The 26,428-nt window shown below is 41.2% G+C and overlaps 1 protein-coding gene across 2 annotated transcripts in view; it reads right to left on the bottom strand.

Moving 5' to 3' along the window:
• GRIK1 (glutamate ionotropic receptor kainate type subunit 1) overlaps positions 1-26,428 on the bottom strand; it is a 185,155-nt gene that overhangs the window by 72,674 nt on the left and 86,053 nt on the right. For both annotated transcript variants that reach the window (XM_063126714.1, XM_063126715.1), the window contains exons 2-4: positions 19,023-19,190; positions 15,419-15,676; positions 10,339-10,520 (exon numbers count right to left, since the gene is read on the bottom strand). In XM_063126714.1, coding sequence (XP_062982784.1) covers positions 10,339-10,520; positions 15,419-15,676; positions 19,023-19,190 — 608 coding nt within the window. The remainder of the gene's footprint in view (positions 1-10,338; positions 10,521-15,418; positions 15,677-19,022; positions 19,191-26,428) is intronic.

Raw genomic sequence — 26,428 nt, 5'->3', positions numbered from 1 at the left:
AATAAGAGAGTAGTAGAATTCTTCCTTTTCCTTTTCCTTTGCTTACTACAATTTCCCTCTTAGTTCCCCAGCTTCCTCTTCATTTCATAGCCCAGCAACTTTTGACCTAGCTTCTCTTCCCTAGATTACTCTGTATCTCCTTTGCTAAGTTTCCTGTTTCCTCTGAATCTACTCCCTTCAACCCTCTGACTTCATCTACTGCCACCTTTCACTTCTTACATACCTCTTCCCCCCACACACACACTTCTTTTTCTACTTCAGCCTGTACTCAGGTGTAACCCATCCCTTGGGATATATTCCCTTAGAAATGCCCATTGTGTATGGGAGGCAGCTTGGTGTTTGGTGACACCTTTACAGAGAGTATCCATAATTTATCAGGTCCTCCAGTATTATTTAGTTGCAACTCTAACCAAACAGTTGCTGTGCTGATTTTGCTGACGGATCCGTACCCACAGTCATCCTGACATCATTCCCTGTGATTGGGACTCATGGCAACTATTGTCCTCTGCACAGGTCCTTCCTGTTTTATTCTCCCTGGCTTCACATTATTTGCTGACTTCAGCTTCTCTGATTGAGGTGCCACTGAAAGAGTCAGAGATGGAGTAGCAGCCACATCTGTTTCCTGTGACCATTGGACTCTCCTCAAATGCCTTCCCCTACAATACTTTTAAATTAAGCAGTACTGCGGTGCTTGTCAGGAATCTTGGGGAAGACCTCATACTATTCAGCCACTTGCTCCCTGCCACACATGCAACTACATCCAGATTCAGCTACACAGCAACCTAAGAAGGGCAATTGAGTTTGCAGCACCTGCAACAACCACTCATCTCAGGTCAAAGCTGATCACTAAACTGCTATACACACTTGCATTCCCTTCGGCAGGTTTCCTTCAATCCCTTGTCGATGACTTTCCTTCAAATCCATAAGAAATGTCAGCAGAATACAGAATAAAGTGTTGAGTCTGGGAAATTAACTGGAAAATCTAGATGTCTGACTCTCACTAACTTTGAAACTCAGTTCAAAACATTCAAGTTTAGAAGGCTCAGAAGGTGCAGTTTTCATCCCAAGTCCATTCTTTCCATATAACTTTTTGGTTCAAAGAATTTAAGAATAGCTTAGAATGAGTGGGGTGTATAAGATTTGTTGCCTGAACAGCTTGGTGATATCTGTTGGTATAGATACTACCAACCAATTTTCTCCAGATCATAGAGGTTACAAACTCCATCAAAGAAGTATTAGATGTGAATTCTGTGTTGTCCAGGGCTTTACTTAATAACATGTAATCATATCTCTATTACAGATGGAATTCAAGCAAAATATCATCATCATTTCTCTCTCTTTCTCTCTCTCTTAGGAAGAAACTCCACCACCACATCTGTAATATTCTGCTATATAACATATAGTGCCTTCAGATTTCCAGGCTATAATCACATTGAAAATGAATCTCTCTCTCTCTCTCTCTCTCTGAATTTTGCCCAAGGGTAAAGTGCAAATAGCTATGCTTAGAATTACTTTCTGCTTTTCTCTATTTTTTGGATCTGACAGACTAGCTGCTTTTTGGACATGAGACGGAAGTAGCCATCTTAATCTTTGAATATAAAATGAAACTTTCTCAAGTGAAAAAGAATGAATAATATGAGAAGAAAAAGTAATCACAGGAGATGTGAGATTTTGCCTTCAGTTTATTTATTTTGTTGTGTACTTGATCTGAGAATAATTATGGGTTATAGAGGTATTTTATGGCCCATGAGATAAACTAAATACTCTGACCTTATAAGCAGCTTAATCAGCACATATTATAGGCTCACCAGGTGTTTGAGCTTCTACAATAACCTGAGACATTACGATGGCGACAGAAGCGATTCAGGATGTTATGATGGAGCAACAATGTGAATGTATGCAACTGCTTTAGCAACAGTCCACATTGCCAGTAACAGCTACTTGAAATTGGAGAATTAAACCCTGGGGTGTAAAAAAAAAACTTTTAAAAAATAAAAGCAAGATTAAAACTCCAAAAGCCAGTTTCAAAAGACTACACCTACAGATTGACAGATCAGTCTATTTCCTGTCTGTGTCAGTGTTCATTCATAATTCTGTTCCACCCCATTTCTGCATTAGTCTGAGAAAACTGATAAACATTTGCATTATAATGTATTTTATCACAAAATATGCATTTTTGTATTCACTTTCTCTGCTGTGGCACCCCGGTTGTGGAATAAGCTCCCCAGAGAGGTCCGCCTGGCGCCTACACTGTACTGCTTTCGTCGCCAGCTGAAGACCTTTTTATTCTCTCAGTATTTTAACACTTAATTTTAAATTAAATTTAAATCTTACTGTTCTAACTCTGTATTTTAATCTTATATCAATTTTGTTGTGTGGTTTTATCCTGGTTGTGCTTTTTATACTGTATTTTGTAATTGTGCTTTTAACATGTTGGTTGTTTTATTATGGTTTTAACTTTTGTGAACCGCCCAGAGAGCTTTGGCTATTGGGCGGTATAAAAATGTAATAAATAAATAAATAAATAAAAATAAATTTTACCCTAAAATAAGCATTTTATGTACATTTTGGTAATTTTGGAGCAATGAGCTGCATTGCAAAATTCTGAGGGATAACAGTGTTCTGATCCATTCTTAGTAAGGGAAATGCAATTCAGTTCAGTTCACTTAAAAGTGTAGACCAAATGATATCTTCAGATATGCATGACTACAAGCCACAGCACTCAGAGAACCTGTTAACTGAAAATATATTGGCTAGATTTTGCCATTTTTAGCAACAAGAAAAGTTCTGCCAACATGTTGCTTTTCTATAATACTAGAGGAGGGACTTATTTCTGAGAAAACTTGCTTTGCATTGTGTTGCATAACAGGAAACATTCCATTATCTGTATTCTACAATTCTGTAGGCCTTCAGTATTTGAATGTGTGGTATACATCTCAATTTTTCTTCCAGTCTAATGAAACTCCAATCTCCTTCAAATATTGCTTCAGATATAGTCCTGCTACATGTAATATAGCATAGAGGTATAGCTGAATAACTGAAGGAGGGAGGCAGTTCCTATAGTCATGGTTCCCCCCCACCCAAGCATTTAGTGTACCCTGATCATAATCTGAACAGCTTTCCTGGCCATTCTGCTCAGACAAGACCCAATTATTCATTCTTCTTTGAATTAGTAGTCTTTTCACATTGCACTTTATCATAGAGTCCTGATGCTTCTGCTGTGACTTTCACTAAGAGGGCAAGTTGAGTTATCCTGTGCTTAGCAGCATTCCAAAGTTCACCCAATGTTTTCTTAGTTACCATACAGCTGGGGCAGTGAAGATGCTGGATCAGTGTCTGGAGGCTGTAATGGGCTGCATGAGGATCAATAAACTGAAGCTGAATCCTGATAAGATGGAAGCTCTATGGATTGGTGGTTTCCGAGTCCAGGAACTGGGTAAGCAACCTGTTCTGAATGGGGTTGCACTGCCTTTGAAGAGCAGGTGTGTAGCTTGGGAGTATTCCTAGATCCATCTTTGTCACTGGAGGCCCAGGTGGACTTCGTGGCTCGGAGTACTCGAGGCCAGCTTCAGCTGATCCACCAGCTGCAGCCTTTTCTGGACAGGTATAACCTAGCCACAGTAGTGCACACACTGGTAAGTTCCAGATTAGACTACTGCAATGCACTCTGAGTGGGCTGCCCTTGAAGACGACTCAGAAGTTGCAGCTAGTACAAAATGCAGCAGCTAGACTGCTGGCTAGTACATCTCACAGAAACCATATAACATCGGTCATAAAGGAATTGCACTGGCTGCCTATTGAATTCTGGTTGGAATTCTAGATGTTGGTAATGATGTTTAAAGCCCTATATGGCTTGGGACCTCAATACCTGAGGGAAAGCCTCTCCCTATATATGCCTGCTCGAGATTTGAGTTCTCTTTTGCATCCCACCAACACGAGACATACACCATGGTAGGACATGGGAGAGGGCTTTCTCTGTTGTGCCACCCCGGTTGTGGAATGCCCTGTCCTTGGAGGCCCAACTGACACTAGCGTTGGTTTCATTTCGGTGCCAAGTTAAAACATAGCTTTTTAACAGAGCCTTTGATGGAATTCACCAAGCCTGTACATAGTTTTAATTGCTTTATTGGTTTTACTGTTTTTAACTTCTACACTGGCTTTAGCTTATTAATGGTTTAATTTGTTTTTAGCTGTGTATATTTATTGTTTTATATTGTTTGTATGATTTTTATCTGCATGCTGTCCTGAGATCCTTGTGATATAGGGTGGGATACACATGTTTTAATAAAATAAATAAATAAATAAATAAATATGTGAGCTGCAGTGAAGTTTGCCACACATTTCCTAACATGTATATAATGTACATGAAGAACAATTCTTAACTAAGTGATCCATTGGGGAAAATGCACCTTGTACACTATGCACCAGCGTTGCAAAATGTGAGCAATGTGCCCCTGAGAAAATAAATAGTATAATGGTTTTCTACATGAGGTTTAAGAACCCTGTTGTACCTGATAATGACTCATACTTGTAGCCTGCAATGATTTCGTCCTAATACTAATTATTTGTGTTTGGCTGGTGGGGGGGAAAGAAGAACAGGGACTGCTGGGGCTTCCCTCTGCAGTCTCTCCCCTCACCTGCTGGGCGTCAGCTGACTGAGTGCTCCACCTCTCCCTAACAGGTACATCTGCAGCCTGCCAGAGGCTGGGAAGGTGGGGTGTGTTTGGCTGGTGGGGGGGAAAGAAGAACAGGGACTGCTGGGGCTTCCCTCTGCAGTCTCTCCCCTCACCTGCTGGGCGTCAGCTGACTGAGTGCTCCACCTCTCCCTAACAGGTACATCTGCAGCCTGCCAGAGGCTGCGCCTCGGCGGCGCACATAGGAGATACCATACTACTGTACCTGCAAGATCTCCAACCAGCCAACCAGCAGCAAATTTGTAAAATACATTTTAATTACTTTTTAATATGTGCCTGGGGAGCTCTGGGGGATACGGGGATGCCCACATAACTGTGGTCACGGGTAGGGGGAGGTATGGTGCTAGGGGAGGAACAGGCCAGATGAGGAGAAGAGGGGATAGATTCCTTACAGCTATTCCCTCTTCTGGTTCCTACCCCAACCGGATAGTTCCTGGTGGCCATATCAGCTTGCTCTCGGGTCTGGTGGTGCTGCTGCTGAACGCCAGGTCAGTCCAGAATAAAATCTCCCTCATCCATGATTTGATTGTGGATGAGGGGGCTGACCTGGTATGCATCACTGAGACCTGGGTGGGTGAACTGGGTGGGGTTGCTCTCACCCAGCTCTGCCCTCCTGGGTACTCGGTGCAGCACCAGCACAGACTCGAGGGCCGGGGAGGGGGGGTTGCCGTGGTCTATAGGAATACAATCTCCCTCTCTAGGCTTCCTGTTCAGTCGAGTGCTGGTCTGGAGTGTTTGTACTGTGTGTTGGGTACTCGAGACAGATTAGGGATTCTGCTGGTGTACCGTCCACCCCGCTGCCCAACAGTCTCCCTGCCTGAGCTGACGGAGGTTGTCTCGGACCTGGTGTTGAGGACCCCCAGGATGGTGGTTCTGGGGGATCTCAACTTCCATGCCGAGGCTGCTGTATCCGGAGCGGCTCAGGACTTCATGGCTGCCATGACAACCATGGGGCTGTCTCAACATGTCATCGGCCCAACACATGCAAAGGGACACACACTTGATCTGGTTTTCTCGACTGGACAGGAGGATGGTGATCTGGAAGTGGGGGAACTAACATCTACCCCCTTGTCATGGTCGGATCACTTCCTACTGAGGTTTAGACTCTCGGCGGCCTTTCCCCTCTGCAAGGGTGGGGGGCCTATTAAAATGGTCCGCCCCCGGAGGCTAATGGACTCCGATGGATTCCAGAGGGCTCTGGGGGATTTTCCTGCTGATATGGCCGGTGCTCCTGTCGAAGCCCAGGTCGCTCTGTGGAATGCAGAGATGACTCGGGCGGTTGACACGATCGCGCCCAAGCGTCCTCTCCCTCTGAGCAGAGCCCGGTCAGCTCCTTGGTATACATCTGAGCTGAGGGCGATGAAGCAAGAGGGGAGACGGCTAGAACGCAGGTGGAGGAAAACTCGTGCTGGGTCTGATCGAACACGGGCTAGAGCTCACTATCGAGCCTACTCTGTGGCGGTGAGGGTGGCAAAGAGGCAGTTCTTTTCCACCAGCATTGCGTCTTCTCGGTGTCATCCGGCGGAGCTTTTCCGAGTGGTTCGTGGCCTGTTACACTCTGGGCCAGGGCGTGAGATAGTTGAACCCTCGGTAGCACGCTGTGACGAGTTTGCACGACACTTTGAAGATAAAGTCGCTCAGATTCGTCATGAATTGGACACCACACTTAATGCAGCACCACTAGTAGAGGCGTTCAGAGCGCCGTCCGGCTCAGTTTTATTGGATGAGTTTCAGTTATTGAGGCCCGAGGATGTGGACAAGGTGCTTGGCCAAGTCCGGTCGACCACCTGTGTGCTTGACCCTTGCCCCTCGTGGCTCATTACATCAAATAAGGAGGGGATCGCCGGCTGGGTCCAGGAGGTTGTAAATGCCTCCTTGAGAGAGGGAGTGGTGCCGGCCTCTTTAAAAGAAGCGGTAATTAGACCACTCCTGAAGAAGCCTAATCTGGACCCGGAAGATGTAAACAACTACAGGCCGGTGGCTAATATCCCTTTCCTGGGCAAGGTGCTTGAGCGGGTGGTTGCAGGACAACTCCAGGCACTCTTGAATGAAACGGATTATCTAGATCCATTTCAATCGGGTTTCAGGCCTGGTTTTGGAACAGAAACTGCCTTGGTCGCCCTGTGGGATGACCTCTGTCGGGAGAGAGACAGGGGGAGTGCGACCCTGTTGGTTCTCCTGGACCTCTCAGCGGCCTTCGATACCATCGACCATGGTATCCTTCTGGATAGGTTGTCTGAACTGGGAGTTGGAGGTACTGCGTTGCAGTGGTTCCGCTCCTACTTGGATGGCCGATTCCAGAAGGTGGTGCTGGGGGATTATTGCTCTGTGCCGTGGCTCCTAAGCCATGGGGTTCCGCAGGGCTCTATTTTATCCCCTATGCTGTTTAACATATACATGAAGCCGCTGGGGGAGGTTATCCGGAGATGTGGACTGAGGTGTCATCAATATGCGGATGACACCCAGCTCTACCTTTCCTTTTCATCAAACCCAGGTGAGGCAGTGACTGTTCTGAACCAGTGCCTGGGCACGGTAATGGACTGGATGAGGGCTAACAAACTGAGACTCAATCCAGACAAGACGGAGGTACTGTTAGCGGGTGGTTCATTTGTCCGGCGAGGTGATGTTTGCCCTGTCCTGGACGGGGTTGCACTCTCCCTAAAGGATCGGGTCCGTAGTTTGGGGGTGCTCTTCGATCCAGAACTGTCACTTGAGGCACAGGTGAACTCAGTGGCAAAGAGCACCTTTTATCAGCTTAGGCTGATATACCAACTGCGCCCTTATCTGGACAGTGATAGCCTAGCTACAGTTATCCATGCTCTGATAACCTCTCGTTTGGATTACTGCAATGCGTTATACGTGGGGCTGCCTTTGAAAACGGTCCGGAAGCTTCAGCTGGTACAAAACAGGGCAGCCCGTTTACTAACAGGGACTGGCTGGCGAGATCACATTACGCCAGTCCTTTTACAACTTCATTGGCTGCCAGTCCAGGTCCGGGCCCGATTCAAAGTGCTGGTATTGACATTTAAAGCCCTAAACGGTTTGGGGCCAGGTTATTTGAAGGAACGCCTCCTCCCATATGTACCTACCCGGACCTTAAGATCATCTACAGGGGCCCTTCTCCGTGAGCCCCTGCCAAAGGAAGTGAGGCAGGTGGCTACTAGGAGGAGGGCTTTCTCCGCTGTGGCACCCCGGTTGTGGAATGAGCTCCCCAGAGAGGTCCGCCTGGCGCCTACACTGTACTCCTTTCGTCGCCAGCTGAAGACCTTTTTATTCACTCAGTATTTTAACACTTAATTTTAACTTAAATTTAAATTATACTGTTTTAACTCTGTATTTTAACCTTATATCAATTTTGCTGCATGGTTTTATCCTGGTTGTGCTTTTTATATTGTATTTTGTATTTGTATTTTTAACTTGTTGGTTGTTTTATGATGATTTTAATTTTTGTGAACCGCCCAGAGAGCTTCGGCTATTGGGCGGTATAAAAATGTAATAAATAAATAAATAAATAAATAAATATTTACTGAGATTAGAGGAAGGTAATGGGACATACCAAATGTTCTACCCGATGATTAGTCTCAGCGGTTAATGCTCATGTTAGAAATTCAGCCTTACATCATCGTAAAAGTATGCTTTTTGTATACTGTCTACCAGACTCAAATATAATTTTATCAACTCTCAATTGCCACACTGCTAGCATTGTAAAAGGTTCAATATCTGCAGCCATCTAGATTACTTTGACAATATACAGTACACCGTGGTCCCTGTCTATATGATATGTAACTCCTATGGGATCTCATAAAGATCTATCTATTTATAATCAAATTCTGCTACAAGGTTCAGAAAGTTTCTAGAGAGGCTATCATTCTATATTCCTCTATAGAGATCTTTGAAAACTAATTCTAAAAGATTGTGATTTATGATTTTTATCTTCATCCCTATTTTATTATATCACTGAGAACTTCCTCAATGGACACACAGATCACTCCCAGAGTTATTAATCTGAATGGATACTCTAAAATGGGATTGGTAAGGCTCTAACCAGACTTTTGGAGTGGGAGAGATAATGGCTGCATTTGGACAACACAATAGTCAATGGTGGGGTAATCATCAACTCAACAGTTGTTTATCTAGGGCCTACTCTCCACACAACATGATAATAATCAACCATTGTGTGGATTAGGATAAGCATTGAGTTGATTATTAGTCCATGTTGAGTTGATTCATTCATTCCCTGCCATCTCTCCCGCCCCAGTCCTCCCGCTAGTATCCCATCAGCCATTGTTGCCAAAAATCTATCCTGCTGGCTGGACTAGAGTGGCAACTGCTGCTTTGACTGCTCTTGCCTTGCGACTTTGTGGCTGACAAAATAACTAGTGGTGGCTGAGGAAATAATTAACGGTGCCCTCCACACAACACAATAACCAATGGTGGGTCAACTCCGCAGTTAGCCAACTCCGCAGTGTTATTTATTTGCATTGGTTATTTTGGCCAAATAACCAACCATTGGTTTAAAAACTCCCGCTATGCAACACGATAACCCATGGTGAGTTAAATAAAAAACCGTTGACTATTTAAACCACTGTTGGTTATTGTGCTGTCTGAACCCAGTCAGCATCTGATCTTGATTTCTTCCTTTTTTAAATCCCAAACCTCACAGAATTCTAGAAAAGCTGGGAAAAACAGGCCTCAGTAGAGTCAACCAAACCCTTCCTGTCTTTTAAAAACAGAAAGTCAGTTTTTTGACTATCCAGTCTGATATTTTCTATTCCAATTGAGATGTCTTCCAACACTCGCTACCTGATTCTTCTCACTAGAGATCTCTTCCACATGCAATGCACATGATCTACTGTTGATCTGTGGCCCCTCCCACTGTAGCTGCTTTAGTCCATGTCAACCAGCAGTGTTCACACAGTAAACTAAAGTAGGGCAGCACAGAAACATAACATAGTAAATACAATATTGAAATCTAAACAACAAATTGCAGCATAAAAAATTGTCGGCAGAGATCACCAATTTCACAGTACAGCTAAAAATACATGACATGCAAACAGCAAGTTACAGTTCAAAGCTTTAAAACCAGACATTCTAAAAGGCCTGAAAGAATTTAATGAACTATTCACCAGAAGACTTGGGTGCCGAAATGACCAGAAAGAAGGCACCAGGTGTGTCTTTCTGAGGAAAGTGGCTCTGCATTTGGGTGGTTTGCCCTTGCACTGAGGCAAAATTCACATCTGGGCTAAATTAAGCCTGTGCAAGTATATTTCCCCAACTGTGTACAGTGTTCACACACCAGCTTTCTTGCTGCAAGGGAAACATAGTACTGGTATTCAGATGCTGCAAAAATTTGGGGCAACGCATGCACTAAGGAGCTTTTAACCATTATGCCCATTGTGGGGAGGGTTGACACAGGGGAGGGCTTTTAAGCAGCTTTCGGCAGCTCTTTAGATATGCTCAGACAGCTTTTTCTTGTCCAACAGAGGCTCAAAGAAATTCCCGGTGTTGAGAATAGCTGCTCAACAGTGTGATAATGAGCCAAAATCTAATCCACCCAAATGCAGTTTTAGTGCTTCCCAGAAGCTGAAAACCAGATGGCATGATCACTTTGATGGAAACAAATGGGCTTTTTCCTCCTTCTTACCTGTTTAAGGATTTCTGCTGCCGTTTCATGTGAGCAATCAAATATCACATAGAACTCTTTGCCCTTCTTCATCTCCTTGAGTAAAGGCCGGGCATCTTTATTCCCAGAGGGCAACTGGCGGATTTTGATTTTAATGTTGTACCTAGAAGGGGCTTTGATGAGTTCTTGCAGGCGAATTAGACCTAGAAAATGACATCCAATCATTCAAGCGGCTGTTCTGTGCAATGAATCTTTACTGTCATTTAGACTCAACATTTAATTTCACCATTCTACAATATATTTCAAATTTATAAAAGCTTAATGTGTTAGCATATCATTTATCAGATCTTTCACTGATGATGCTTAAGAAATTATTTTCCATTTATGAGTACATTTACCAAGAAAACATACAACCCTCAAATATGTTTAAAATTTTCCCAGCACAGCATTCTTTTCCTCAGCCTCAGATCACAAAAACCTTTAATATTACCCATATTGTGTAAAAAAAAACCCTTTTCACTAAATTCACTTAAAAATATATCCAAGATCAGTAAGTAATGAAACTATAAATTGCACTGAAGAACTTATCTAAGATGTTTCATGGAAAGTCTAGTAAAAGTAGATTATAGGGATGCCTGTAAAATGCAGCCATTCTACATGAACAGTGAAATGAGGGAGCAGCCAGATGAGGGACCTCAAGGCACTTGAAGATTAAACATAAACTGTTGAGACAGAGCATCCATGGTAAGCTTGGGACAGGACAAGACAGATGAAGTCAGGCCAAGATGGAAGTATGGAGACAGTGGGTGCACTTATGTAAGGGTAGAGCAGGACCGGGCAGAAAGAGTATGGTGGGATGACACACACATTCAAAGGCCCCATTCAGAAGACACCTTAAACCATGGCTTTAACCATGGTGGTCAAGCCAGAAAGCCGGGCCGTGTTCAGAAGACACCTTAAACTATGGTTTTAACCATGGTGAATAAGGCCTTTTGCCTTAGTCACCATGGTTAAAGCCATGGTTTAAGGTGTCTTCTGAACACAGCCCTGCTTTCTGGCTTAACCACCATGGTTAAAGCTGTGCTTTAAGGTGTCTTCTGAACGGGGCCAGAGAGAGAGATCAGAGGAAGAGTGGGAAAGAGAACAAAGTCTGCCAAATGACAAAGGGTAGTGTAGAGGCTGTTGCTAACTGGGCCCACAGAAGGAGGTAGAGGTTGTGGGAGCAGAGGTGGCTACAACTGCATCTGGACTGGGGAGCCCAAGTAATATATACCATTTTGATTTTGTTTAGATGTTTACTCAGAAGTAGGACCCATTGTATTCAATGAGACTTACTCCCAAGTAAGTGTGTTTATGAATGCATCCCAAAGCTACTTAGATCCAAGCACAGGTAAAAAATCAGGCTGCAAATATTTATACTAGGCTGCTTATTATCTGTTTAGCTACATGTAACCCTCTGCTTTAAAACATATTTTCAAGAATTCCTTAAGTATATTGCATTCTCTCTCCAATTATATGTCAAATTCATGTTCTCATTCACACATATACACACTTAAGATGTTCCCCCAGCTGAGCAGAAGAAAATGGGCTTTAAAAGAAAGATTTTGAATTACAGCAGAAGTCACCTAAAAAAAATGACAAAAAAACACACACCCCTTCCCAACAAATGGTAATTATGAAAATGAACCATCAGCATGCCAGTGTGAGAGGGCACATTTGATTTACTTCCTGAAGGAACCTACTTAGCATCTCTGGCATAAGAAGAGCACTAATAGAATGCAAAGTGAAGTATAAAGCAGCATAAAGTATCACCGTATTTCCTCTGATGTGAAGTGGTGATTGCTATGCTGCAAGCTATTGGCTTTCACTCAAGGCCTCGCATTGCTCTGGGAAAATTGACTTTTTTCCTTGGTAGACTGATTCCCTTCTTTCAGTTTTTAAGCATCCACAAACCAATGCAGAATATGAACCATTATGAGTATTCAAGCGGAAATCGCCATAGCACAATACAAAGCCTAGTCTGGCTGGGGGCTCAAAATACCACATTCAAGTTCGCTGGCTTCCTAAAAGTACTTTTTATACAGCTGATGAGCAAGCAGGGGAACTATACGCAAGTTGGCTGTAAATTCACAGCTTGGTTGCATTAGGCAGCGAAGAACCGTGCTGCCGAAGGTGTTATTTCAGCCACTGTGACATAAGTTACATTAACAGAGAAAAATGGGGCTTCAGGCACAATAATTTCAGGTGTAATTTCCGTTTACTGATAAGAACTCCTTGGCTCAAAACGATTCCTTTGTCATACGGTGTCCTATGGCAACAAAAGTTCACGCCACAGCCGCTGAAGTTTAGTTGTGGCGGGGAGGGAATAGAATTGATTGAGGACATGTACCACTTTTCTTGTATCTTATAAATCCTTGTATTAATGTAAAGGGATGAGAAAAGTATCCCGCAAAGAAAAGTAGAGGAAAAATCATTTCTTTTCAATCCTTCTCTTCTTTACTTCCCAAACCCCATCCTTAACGGCAAAAGTCAGAGCCAAATTGCTTGTTACTTTTAATATGTAGCGTGCAGCTATGCCTGGGTTGTTGTTTTTTACTTTACTCCTGGATGGGTGCAGGGAGGGGAGCATTAACCCTTTGCACACTGCTGTAGTCCCTGTCTAGATCAACCTTCCTACTCCGACCTCAATTTGCATAGGAAAAGCAAATTGCAGGAGAAGGCCTGGAAGATCTGGAGCCAGATCTGGACTGGAAGAATGAAGAAATATTACAAGCACTTACTCTACATTCCTATGGGTGCATACTTGGAAATCATTCCCACAGTCTTTAACGGGAGTTGCCCTCTAGTAAATGTGTTTAGGATAGCAGCTTTATAGCTCAATCATATGCAATTGTGCACACACTTAACAAGAGAGAATAAGGCCTATTGAACTGAGTGGGGCTTGCCTCTGAGTAAGTATGCATAGGACTGTGTTGCTAATGTCTCATGTTTTCAACAAAAAGATCCTACCCACATGGAAATAATAATTACAGAAAATATGTAGTATAATGTTGCAAGTTCTAAATAAACTCCATGAACTAGCAGATCATAGGATCAAATGCTGATGGAAATACCAATGCAGATGCAAATATTTATAATTGGCCTGCAAAAGGTTAGAATGACAGACTAGCTAAAAATCACATACAAAATTGATCATTTGCACTTGGGCCAAAAAAGTAAACATGAAGGGGAAATCATTCTCATGTTTGTCCTATTTATGTATAAAGTAGGGGATGTGGAGGTATTATTTTAACCAAAGTAACAGGGCAGCACAAGAGAAGGATTTTGCAACCCCGGGCATTTATTGCAGGATTGTATCGTAGTCATCACTAACGGGCCACATGACATTCACTTGCTCCTGCAGTGTCCTCGGCTCCACCTCTCACTTTTACCAGAATATCCCTGACTGCTTTTGTCACAGTTTTTCTGGCGCTCTTGCCCCCCTCCCCCTTGCAAGGTTGTTGCTGTTTGGCATCAGCGAACAGCCAATCAGCTGTGAGGGGCATGTGCATGGGTATCAGCGTGTTTTACTCCCAATTGTATATTATTATTATTATTATTATTATTATTATTATTATTATTATTATTATTCATTTTCAGTTGTGAGTGAGAGAGAGAGTATAACTATGATGGGGTTTTCTCTGCGAGGTAGATAAGGACTGGCTTTCATGTGGGATAAGGGAATCTGGGCTATAGATTTGGGGTGTGGTTAGTTTTGGGGTGTGGTTAGGTATATTTATTTTAACACCATGAAACTTATGTTGTAAAATCCTCATTCTTGTAAATAAAGTTTTCAATATTGCTTTGTTATTTTAAAACCACATCTTTCTCAGCCTTATTTGTTGCCAAAGGTTTGTGATAACAGACACACACATAGAACGAGAGAGAGAGAGAGAGATTTTTAAACTTCCTTTTTAAAAGGAAGAGGGTGGTGGGTTGTCCCTCTCCTCTGTGCTTTTATTACTCTTAAAGTAAGACTCTCCACCCTCACTTTAAATATGCCAGGTCTTGCAAGCTCAGTAAATTCTTATAGTGTTATACCTTCAGATTTTGTTTAGAGCCTCTGTAGTACTTCCACTAAAAAACAACCCAGCTACCAAAGATGTTTACTTGCATTGATTATTTTGTCCTGTCAACTCTTCCTACTCTAATTTAATCTCACAGCTCATTATGTATTCACACTTACAATGTATCTGTGAATTTTAAGTGTCTAGTATTAATCATTTTTGTAAGGTAAAAAGTAGGCAACAGTTCTTGATGAAAATACTCTTTTGATAATAAATTGCTAAGAGGGAAAGAGATTTTTCATGTCTGCTCAGAAGAATATTCTGCTGCATTGAATGCTGCATTGGAACATTGCCAGATGAACCACAAGAAATGTATAGAAAGTTAGGAAGACTACGGAATTTAGGCTGCAATCCTACATCCACTTTCCTGGGAGTAAGCACTATCAAATTCATGTATAGGATTGCACTGTGAGTGAATTCATCCATCACTTGTTGTATTGGTTTGGCAGTCAATGTGTACGGCCATGTACAAACTTAACTGGAAGATATTAGGAACTAATGTTTTAATTGCAACTGTGAATTTTCATTAATGCTAGGAGATTAAAGTAACTGCAATTTTAAGAGAACAATTTTCATAGTATCTGATATATTAGTAGCAAATTCAAAGACATGAGTTTGCTACTAATATACTTGATACTAAATACTATACTAAATATTACTAAATGTTATCACTGCTCCTTATGTGGCTAAAACAGCACTATCCCCACACAAAAGTAAGGTATCAGTAGGCTTGAGGGAACCCAAAGACTTACAGAAGTACAAAAAATCTTTAGGCGGGGAACCTTAAGGGAGGAATACCCAATTACAGCCCATTGAAAACTGAGCATACTCATTTGGCATGGAATGCTGTCTGTTAAGGTGGATACAGCGAGAATGAATGATATGCAGTATCCTGGAAAACTCAACAGGAACAGACCACGCTGCAAGAATTTGTTGCAGGTCCCACTTGTTCATAAATAATAACACAATATTTTAAACTGCTCCATGATGCCTACCTGTACTGTCTTCGTATACTACTGTTACTATTTTCCAGTTGTAATATAGCACCAAATCCAAAACTGCCCTGCTGATGGCTGCATAGTCTGGGTATAGGTTGATGTAAAAAGAATCTTTGTTATCCACTGTAGGATGTTTCCATCGGGTCTGTATATGTGGAACTTCAAGTGCATTGCAAATGGATTGTACCGCGCTGACTGATGAGCTGTGGGATGGTCCAAACAGTGCAGCTACTCCAAGAGCAAGCTGATCACATGCTGTATGAGAAAGAGAGAGAGAGAGAGAGACAACATGATGCCCAAGAGCCATTTTTCTACTCCTTTTCCTAACTGGGAAATACAACAGAATAAACTGTTGAATTTGTGGGGAAAGTGAGTACACATTTGAGGGGGGGAAATGATCCGAGGGCTGTCTTCATGGCGCTGGGTTGGCATTGCTCCACCACTAAACCCTGTGCTATCGCTGGTGCGTGGTGGAGGCAAGTTGTCCTTACGAGGGAGGCAGTGCAGGCTTTCTGGCAGCCATTGGCCTTGCCAGGCCCGCCCCTCCCCCTCTTGCAACTTCCAGCAACCAATAGGAGGTCACCGTCTGCCCGTGAATTCCCCTGGAGTGGCTCTGAGTGAGGACAGACTGCCAGAAGAACAGGGCTGACCTCTATCTGGCTGGAAAAGTTGGGGTAACTCCCCAAATTTTCAGCTGCAGCATGGATTTGGAGCCACCCTGAGACAAAGACGATGTCAAGCTAGTCCCCTATTCACTAAAACACTAAAGCACCAGTGCTTTCAATATTACAGATGGAATGCAGCCTGTTATACAACTCCATGAACTGCAAATAAAAATAAAGCAATGGTTTCATTTCTTTTCCCCTAAACAGGACTGACTTCAAATCTTTCACTCATGATGGTTCAATGGCCCAGAGCTATTCTATCAACATATTCACTGAATGAAAGCCTTACAAATTATGATTCATGGCAGGGTGACCATAAATATATAACATTTCATTGCACTAGGTACTGTAAGGATTTCCAAGCTCCCTGACAAATTGCTATCCAAGGTATTACAGTTTGTTAATTTCCAGACAAACACTCACAAAGGATAAAGGATACCATCATTCATCAGGACACTTTCCATGTTTCAAGTTGTGCTCAGTTTATGGGGATCCTTGATGAAAGCAAAGACTTAACTAAAGCCTCCAGATTATATATATACTAATATTGTTTGTACATTGGATTATGTAACAAAAACAAAAGTTGAATAATATGAATTCAAAATATTATTATACATGTTGACTTTAGTCACTGAGAAGACTCTTAATAAAATTCATGATTTTATAAGGAAAAACTGCTTAGCTGCCCAACAGCTTCTTGGATCTCTTGAATCTCATGAAGCTTAGTTTTGGCTTTGATTCTGTTTTAAACTTAAGGTTTTTATATTATCATTTACTATGTTGTGTTATTGTTTTTAGATGATTCTTGACTAGATTACTATGTTACTGTCATTAGAGCTTCAGCTAATAACTGCTATAGAAATGTAATAAAATAAATGAATAAATAAATAATAAGTAATCACTTCCAATAAATAATAAGTGAACCAAGGCAGGACAGATGTTTGAAGGAGGTGGTAGATCCTGCCATTCAAAGATCTTTACAGGGTGTTGGGGAGAAGGACCTAGGAGCCAGTGAGGCCACCCCAGGAGTGCTTATTCCCAAGGCCAATAGCCAATTCCGACTCAGAGAGTGGGGCCAATGCAGAAGTGCCAAATGGTTCCACAGGCAAACATTGGAGAGCTTTGTAAAGAGCTTAGCATGTAGCAAAGAGGCCAAGTGATTGTGTCCCCACAAACTCAGCTGAACTCTTAGCACATCCCTATCCCTATGGGAAAGCTTTGTGAAGTGACTTGAATGGCGAGCCGTAAGGTAAACGTGAACCTAGTTGCAAACTGGATACATGCTTCATCTTGTGCCAACTCTTACTTGTATCAACTCAAGCCGTAGTCACAGCATGCCAGCTAAGTAATACAATTGATTCTCAGTTACTGTGGATTCTTTCATTTCATCACCTCAGGCAATTGGCCAAGAATGAGAGCCCAGCTAAGAGATAAAAGCAAAGAGGCTGATTATCATCTACCATGGAAAGGTTATCACACAAATTGCTTGTGTGACTTCACCCCTATTATGTTATGTTGCAAACTTTTAACATAGTGCTGCCAGCTTAGATGGTACTTCCCATAATAACATGAGTCCCTGTGAGAAGATGACACTCTAAATTTAGAGTGGGCATTGGGAAGAAAAAGAGACTCAACAGTAGCAAGGGATGTGGAATACAACTGCGTTATCATGGAATATTCGTAACTTGTTTTTAATTGGTTAAAGTTTTTTTTTTAAGCTATTTATTAAATTGTTCCCCAGGATGCTGAACAAGCCAACGTTTAATCCATTTATCTTTCTCTAAAGAAGCAATGTATGTCTGACACATCATCTAATCTACATGCAGACCAGAACTCCCGCCTCATCAAAAAGCCCACTTGAGACTGTTGCTTTTTCTTAGGCACAGCTACTCATTCACCTCTTAGAGGCCTTCTTGACATATATCATATAAATGGTAATTTATCTCATGCTCTTTGGAATAAGGATCCGTACATATTTTGATGGATCCACATGTGGCATTGAAGCCATAAATTACTAAGAAAAAAAATCTGGATGTGCTTTGTAAATTTATTCACTAAATAAAAGGGCTGTAGTTCCTAAACTTCAGTGTCAAATAGTTTTAGAAGCAATGAAATTTATTATCATGTCTGCCATGCTGCTACTCCTTGCATAAATACTGTGTAGAACGTATAATAATGCAGTTTATTACTCTAAAATGCAAAAGCCAATGTTCTATTTTCCCTATTAATTTTTAATTTAAAAGTTATTGTTTAGGAAAGTTTGAACTTTCTGCTGCCATTACAGGCTGAACTGACTGAATAAGACTTTTATGCATGTAATTGAGCAGGACTGTGGTTTGGAAAGCATTCTGACAATATTCCTACAAGACCAGAAGGGCTTAATTAAAAATATTTTACAAGAACCCACACTGAGTGATAAAGGGAAGGTTAATAGCCAGTCTGTTCTCTTAAAATATTGGTAGTATCACTGTGGTGTACATCAATACATACCCTTTAAGAATGCTTGCAAATTAAAATTTCAAATACCAAATGTCCTGTACTGTAGATAGGCTGCTCATTTGTAAGCATGGAAGAGAGCAAATGTTTGATTTTCTGTCATGTTTTATTAGTATCACAGAGCTAAATATTAGCAAAGAGGATAGCTCAGTGTCACTCTCTAGATATTTCAATATGGCAAGCAATTACAGCCATTTCAAACCTTATACAAAACAAAGAATTAGATTGTTTCAGATAATTGTACAGTAAACGCCTAGTATGCAGTTGCAGAAATATAGTCTGGTCACAGATTACATAGGGGAATAAACTAATTTGATATAGTCCATCAGCTAAATTTAGGTGGAATGTACCAGCTAAATTTAACTACTGCAAGGTTAGAGAGAAACTTTATTGACAATGGCCACAACTTCAAGGAATCGTTACAATATTGAAATTGTTACCTCGTCTTGAGGCTTCAAAACTATCGAAGAGGTTAATTCTCTGGATGTCATAGGTTAATGTGGTATTAGGCATCAGTGTTCTGTTTCTGTTAATGTTGGTGACTGCAAACTTGAAAGCTAACTCTTCAACGTTAACAGGTTCATTTTCCACAGTTTCAAATATCCCTCCTGCAAAAGTAAAGAGAGAAAGAAAAAGATTCATTTCTGCTTTAGCTTGCCAACACATATTTTATTTATTTATTTATTTATTACATTTTTAACCGCCAAATAGCCAAAGCTCTCTGGGCAGTTCACATATAAGACAGACCCTAAATGAAAACAGTTAATGCACATCTCAAAATAAGGAGTAATGGAGAAACATTTAGGGCAGGGGGAGGGGAAAAGGGCAGAATTATTTACTGTATCATCCTGGTACACTGATATTCAACAATGGCTCGTCACCAGTTGAGAGCTTTGTGCCACCACATTGCTGGCAGAGGATACTGAGGTCAACACAACACAAGGGGATAATGAGAGGGTAATTTCCTGTTCTGGAAATAGAGTTAACATTTAATTCTAGATCAAACCAGTCAGTCAAAACTACATAAATGTCTGGGAACCACTAAGGGTACATGTAGTCCAATGCACACTTACTTGGGAGTAAGTACAATCAAACTCTGTGGGATCTCAGGAATTGTGTAGGATCAAGCTGTAATTCTGCATCACATTCATATAACATTTATAACAAGCATTTCATTTGATCACTCAAGTTCCCCATATTTGGAGAAACGGCAGGGATGAACATACCCAGAGCGCTATAGCTGAGCACTTGCTATTATGAATCCATGGCCGAACCCCTGCAGTTTTTCCAAATGTGGTGGAAAACGTAATTGCATAATTTACAGGGTAAACAATTCGAGCTCCTGCAGCCCTTTCATAAATGCACATATTGTACACACTGAGAATAGCAATGAGATGAATCTCACAACAGTTTTTTACTAGGGGCCTTTCTGTGCAGTTACTTGCAAGGACTTCATAATAAGTGCGTATTTCTTTTTTCATAAGTTAAAATCACCCACATGGCTTTACTCATCGCTGAACTTTTTTTGTGGAGCAGGGTTTATCATATGCCATCCCCTCCCAAGGTGGCATATTAATTGCTGTTCGGACTGCTACACATGGCTTTGACTGCTGTATGCGGAATGTGGTTCAGCAGGTGCCATGCCCATTAATAAATAGTATTTGTATTATGACTAATTAGTGATGATCAGCAACCTCTCCCATAACAACACTATTATGGGACTTTCCACACACACACCCCATCATATTTGTTTTTGCTTTTATGATTAGAGTCCGTATGTTTTCCTACTGTACAGCTTGAGAACACAAGCATTCATCTAGCCATATTTATACCAGAAAACCTACCCTTTGTCACCTCTCTACAACATTGTCATTCCATTTTGTGAACAACTTTTTTTTAGGGAATCTTTAAAAAATATCTTTAGAGGGCTTATGTTCTGCATCTCCTTCACACATAGGGCACATACCTAGCCAGATATTTTAAAGAGAGAAGTGACTGGCAGTATCATTATTCCCCTGATTCAAAGCTAGGGAACCTCCCATCCTCCCACTCCTTTAATTATGAGCAAATGGATTCTGTGCTATTTCACTGAAAATTCTAAGAGGGATATCGCACAGGTCAGGACAATTTTGATTGAAAAGAAAGGTCCATTAAAGAGTCATTAGTGGCAGTGGAAGATAGAAAGCACAGGTTCCTCGAGAAACCTGTTACTTCACATCTCCATCTTGTCAGAATAGCATATCATTTGCACCCAGCACTATAGCTTGGAGGCAAACAAATCTTCACAATAATTTAATTCCTCTATTAATGCATAAAGTATGCTGAGTACTCCCTTCTTTCTGGGCACATGGCCATTCTAGGTTGAAACCTACTAGACACTCAGCAGCAGCACAGGAAAATGCTACATGAAAATAAAGAAAAAGGAATATCTCCATATGGGAGAAACTACAAAAGAACTGCAGACCCATGCAAAGAAAATTATTGAACCTTCATAAGGAGTTGAAAGGACACTGTCAACATGCTTCATCATTCCCCTTAGTACTCAAACAGAAATCTCCTGTTTGAGTACTAATCCAAACTTCCTTTGTTCTACTCTGATTAAATTGTTGCACTAGTGGCATATTTGCAAGCCATTGAATGGGTTCCATTCTGCATGTAATACTGTTAATATCTGGTTTTCAAACAAAGTCATCTATGTCACGCTCCAGGCTATCCGTTGACATTCATTCCTGAGCATCCTCTCTGACATTGCAGAGCCCTAGTGGCTCTGTGGTTTCCTGCAGAGCTTCAGGTGATGAGACGAGCCAGACGAAGGCTAGAGTGCAAGGATGACAGAAGACCCGTGAGAGGACATAATCATGTCTAATGTGTGGCAGCGTAGTCAGTGTTGAAGGCTTACATTGCTGACTCCATTGTGTCCCCAAGTAGCTATCCAGTGGAGCTTTTTCAAGTGATACGAGACTTAGGTCAGAACTAGAGCTTCTCTAAATGAGCTATTTATAGCATGTTCGTTTCTGGACACTCAGAGAAGTTTTGGGGTCAATTTAATGATGCAGTAAACAAACATGAGGTGTTCCCCCCCCATTATTCCATTGTAAAATACATCACAGATAAACTGGAATAAATTCCAAATGACACAAAATCAGCAGCATTTAAAGCTAACATTGCACTATGAACCTGCAGAGGAAGGACTTTAAACAAAGAGGGTAAAACGGCTCCTTGCAACAAAGGCAGGCAGATCAGATCCCCATGTGTTTACTCAGAAGTAAGCAGCGGAAGCAAGAGGGCTTGGGAGGGGTGAAACACATCCTTTTACAGGGCTAAACCCCTCCCAGCCCTAGTGACGCCCAACCTGCGTCAGCAAGGTGGCCCCGTCTCTTCCTTACTCCACCCACAAATCCCTCCCCACGCCCAGGCTTTGCCGGGCATGGCAGAATGGGCCATGTGTTTACTCAGAAGTAAGTGTCATTGTGTTCAATGGGGGTTACTCCCAAGTAAGTGTGATGAGGGTTGTAAACTTACACCAAAATCTTACTTCTACTCAGAAGTAAGTCCTGGCTTTCCTGGGGACTGTAAGGAAACAGACAACAAGACCCCTCCCCTCCTTTGCACACATGACAGGGAGGGAGGGAGGTGCTCCCTCAATTCAGCTGTGTCTGCCCTTTAAAGGAGCCCTGGGAAACAGCAGCAGAACCTTCTGCCTTGTCACCCCTCTTCTCCCGTGTAATCCAATTTATATCCATCACAGCAAAGAAACAGGAAGCACAACAGCGGTGGGTAAACAACATGGGACCCCCAGGTCGGAAGATGGTCAAAATGCTATGGATGGATGATATTCTGGAGGTGACAGACTTGACCTTGGGGGAGCTAGGGGTGGCGACAGCCCACAGAAAGCTCTGGCGTGGGCTGGTCCATGAAATCACGAAGAGTCGGAATCGATTGAACAAATAAACAACAACAAGACAAAGGCACTGGGGGTGGGTGTTTCCCAGATGTCATTATATTTCAATCTATGTTATCAAAATTTTATCATGTAAACCACTTCGGGGTTTAAAAAACAACAACATGAAAGGCAAATTAGACATTTTAAAAAAGAACTAAAAAAATTCTGTACAAATCTGGACATAGAACTTTTTGATTGAGGTACAATTTTAAAGAAATGTCTATAAAGATATATTAAGGGTGCAATCCTATGAGGGTTTAGGCTGAATAACTCCCAGCATGCCTGGCCTAACTCAACTGGGATACACTGGGTAGACCTGAGAGAACTGGAATAAAAAAAATCGTTCTCCCAGAAGGTTCTACGTAGTCTGTGTGCAGCTTTGGTGTTTCAGTCTCTACTTACTAGTCAGACAGTGGAGATAATAGCATGAAAGCTGACAAGACAATGTTTGTAAAGCTTATTGCAGCAGTATATTGTTTAATAGTATGATGTATTATTTACAATTTAGATTGTAAGCCTGTGGGCAGGGACTGTCAAGAAAAACTTTTGTAAGCCGCCATGAGAGCCTTTTTTGGCTGAATGGCGGCATAAAAATCCTTAAATAAATAAAAATAAATAAAAATATTATTATTATAATCTCTAGACATGCCTTTTTAATTTGAAGATTGTTTCTGGGCTGAAGTTCATCTGTCTTGTTGCTTAAGTCAGTCTTGTATTTAACAACTCACCAGTGTAGCCATAGGTGAACAGGCAGTACATGCAGGTGAGTGAGCAGGCTAACAGAGGGGAAATGGATTCTTCCATTCTTCCCCCACCATCTCAATTGGTTTCTGTGTTAGCTGTAGAGAAACAAAAGCCTCTTTTCCCACAACCAGGACAGAAGCTAGCAGACTGACGGAGGAGGGAAATATCACCCCATTCCTCTTCCACCAGTCCGCATTTCCATGCTGGCCACAGAGGAGAGGGCTTTACCCTCCTCCATAGCCAATGGAAATTCAGAATAGAAGCTTCTAATCAGGCTAGTAAAACAGATTTCAGACTAGTAACTTTTGTGGTCACATTTATAAGACTGGCATTAAGCAAATGCCTCACATGTTGTGAATGTCCTAGTTATATACAAATGTACAGTGGATAATGCCCCTTAGATTAGGTTAATCTCATGCCCAGTTTTCTGAAAATGTGAGATGTGGTAAATACATAATAAATAGCATATTTTAAGGCAGGTTCTTTAAGCAGTAGCTTCTAACTGCTGCTCTTGATTTGCATGTATAATTTACTCATGTAGTGTTAGCCACTAGAGAATATGTCGAATTTTCAAGTCATTTATTTCTCCAGCTGAAATTTCCAACTCACGTATTGCTTTATGTTTCCTAGTCAACAAAAAATCATCTGCTAATGTAGTGCAAGGGCTCTCTTGATTTTAATATGTTGCTGATTTTAATACAGTCATTATCTGACAATCAGGAAAAGGAAATACACAGAAGAATTACAACCTGTTTTACATTTTAACTCAGCAGTCATGGAGTTAATAGCTCTTAGAAGAAAACAAGATTAATGTCATACAAATCTAGCTGCTTTTTAAATAAGCAATATTATGTTTACCATTTAAAGAATATGCTATTTTATAGATGATCACATCTTAAACAATTTTGCTATTATCTGCACTCTTTATCCTACAGCTGCTTCCCAATTCTTTATTCCATAATTCTTTTAAACAATGAATAACAGCAGTACCAACCAGTCAACTTAGTTGGCCTCTACGTAACTTTTCCTCATTTCGATTATAGTACCAACTATTGGGTTATATGTTGAAATTAATGTCAGCTCTGCTTTTTAGTGTCCATCATATTTCTCTCTTATGAAGAGCCCTGTAATCTCTGGCGTATTTATATCAATATGTTTCCTCCAACCATCAATTGTCAGCTTAAACACAAACCAAACAACTTCCATTACTACTACCACCATCACCCCTTCCTCCCCAGGCTCAGATGACAGACATTTTTTCTGGGCTGCATAACACTGCTATCTCTGTAAATGCAATTCACATTGTTCAGCATTTAGCTCAAGACATTGACTCAATACTTAATGAAAATAGAGGGAAGCCTCCAGACTAAAAAGTTGGAAGACCTTCAAGCACCTAGCAGATTATTTTATTGGTGCATTCAGACTTCATGATTAGCATGTTTTATCATGATAGGAATGAGCCTAGCTCTCCTGGGCTTGGGCACTCTGTCACTCACTTCTCCACCTCCAGCTCGGTTATGGGGATATTGGAAGTTTCTACTTCTGTTTTAGATTAAGCATAGTTTAGTGCGTTGTTTGAACCCTAAATTGTAGTTAATTTTAAATATGGTTTCTTAAAACAAGTCAACATTATAATACATGGTTTGAAGTTGGCTTGCTTCAGATAAACCATAGTCAGGGTTAACCAGAGTTTGTTGGGATGATATGCCAGGCTGTGATTAGTTTAAAAACACAGACATGCCAAGTCAAAGCTTCTAAATTTCTCCCCATCAGGACTGCCAAGGAAGGAATGGGGAGTGGGCATATGTGAGGTTGGGAGAGGCTGGGCTCATTTCTGCCATGATAAGCCATGATTTATTGTGATGTCCAAATACAGCAATTATTTTCTGCCAGGTTGCATCACCTTTGTTCATGTGAATATATAGTCCCTATAAAACCTTGAAGCTTAAGCACTGCTCTGATTCTACTGTTTTAGCTTTGGCTTTGATTCCATCCCATGACCTGTCCATGCAAGCTATTTATGAGATGATTAGTTTTCAGTTACTTCATCTCTGAAACTAAAGTATTGAATACACTTTATGAGCTTCCCTCTAGAAGGAAGCATAGTATATTTCTATGAGTGTAATAAATTACTCTTCTGTTTCAATATTTACTCCATATCTCATGAACTTGTGGATCATTATGTCTAGATTGACTAGGAAATGGAGGATTAAAGTGGCAGCCTTGATGGAGAACTCATAAAATGTCAGATGCTACATTTAGGTAAACATAATTAGTGGATGTTAGAACTTAATTGCTCAGCAAGAGCTATGAGGAATACACTCAGTGTACAAAAGATAAAAGTAATAAATCCTCAAGCGTGCCAGGTAAGTCTGAACTTGGGAGTCAGTGCAGACCTTTAGAAGGATGTAAAATTTATAATGGGTATACACGGATGGATCTGAATGAAAGACTTTAAAAGTAAAGCTCATAATCTCCCAATTCACTGGCTTGACATAAAATTACAAGTCCATTTTATTACCTGATTTGCAACCTAATAAAGGACAGGAGTAAACAAAAGGAATGGCTACTTATAATTAACTTATGAAATTTGCTGCAACAAGTTGTGACTGCCAGTGACCTAGATGACTTGAAAAGGGGATTAGACAAATTCATGATGATAGGTCTGTCCTTCAGCTAAACACAACCTCTGGATCCCAGTGTAATGTACCTGGGAATGAACAGTGGAGAAGACTATTGGTTTCTGTTGGGAACAGAATAATAAACTACATATACCTTTGGACTGATCCAGCAGGCTGTTGTGATGGAACATAAAAGCTTTTGACACTCAGATTAGAAAGTGAAGGCCACAGTAGCTGGCTCAGCTTTTGTAGATTCACACAACCCACTAAGGCACCATTCATATGGCAATTCATTATACAGGGTTGACCTTTCCTTATAGTAATGGTTACTGATTGCATATGAGGAAACTTGTGACGGAGTAAGCCAACTTGTGATGGAAGGTTCAGATGGCCAAGCTCTAGTTATTGCAATAATTATTGGGGTTTGTGTGTGTTTACTGTCTTACTCTGTACAGCACCATGTACATTGATGGTGCTATATAAATAAATAAATAATAATAATAATAATAATAATAATTTATGTCACACATCTTGAGTG

This window comes from Elgaria multicarinata, chromosome 5, assembly GCF_023053635.1.
Source record: "Elgaria multicarinata webbii isolate HBS135686 ecotype San Diego chromosome 5, rElgMul1.1.pri, whole genome shotgun sequence".
Lineage (NCBI taxonomy): Eukaryota > Metazoa > Chordata > Lepidosauria > Squamata > Anguidae > Elgaria > Elgaria multicarinata.
The sequence above is the reverse complement of the archived record's forward strand: the minus strand, read 5'-3'. Positions and strand labels throughout refer to the sequence as shown.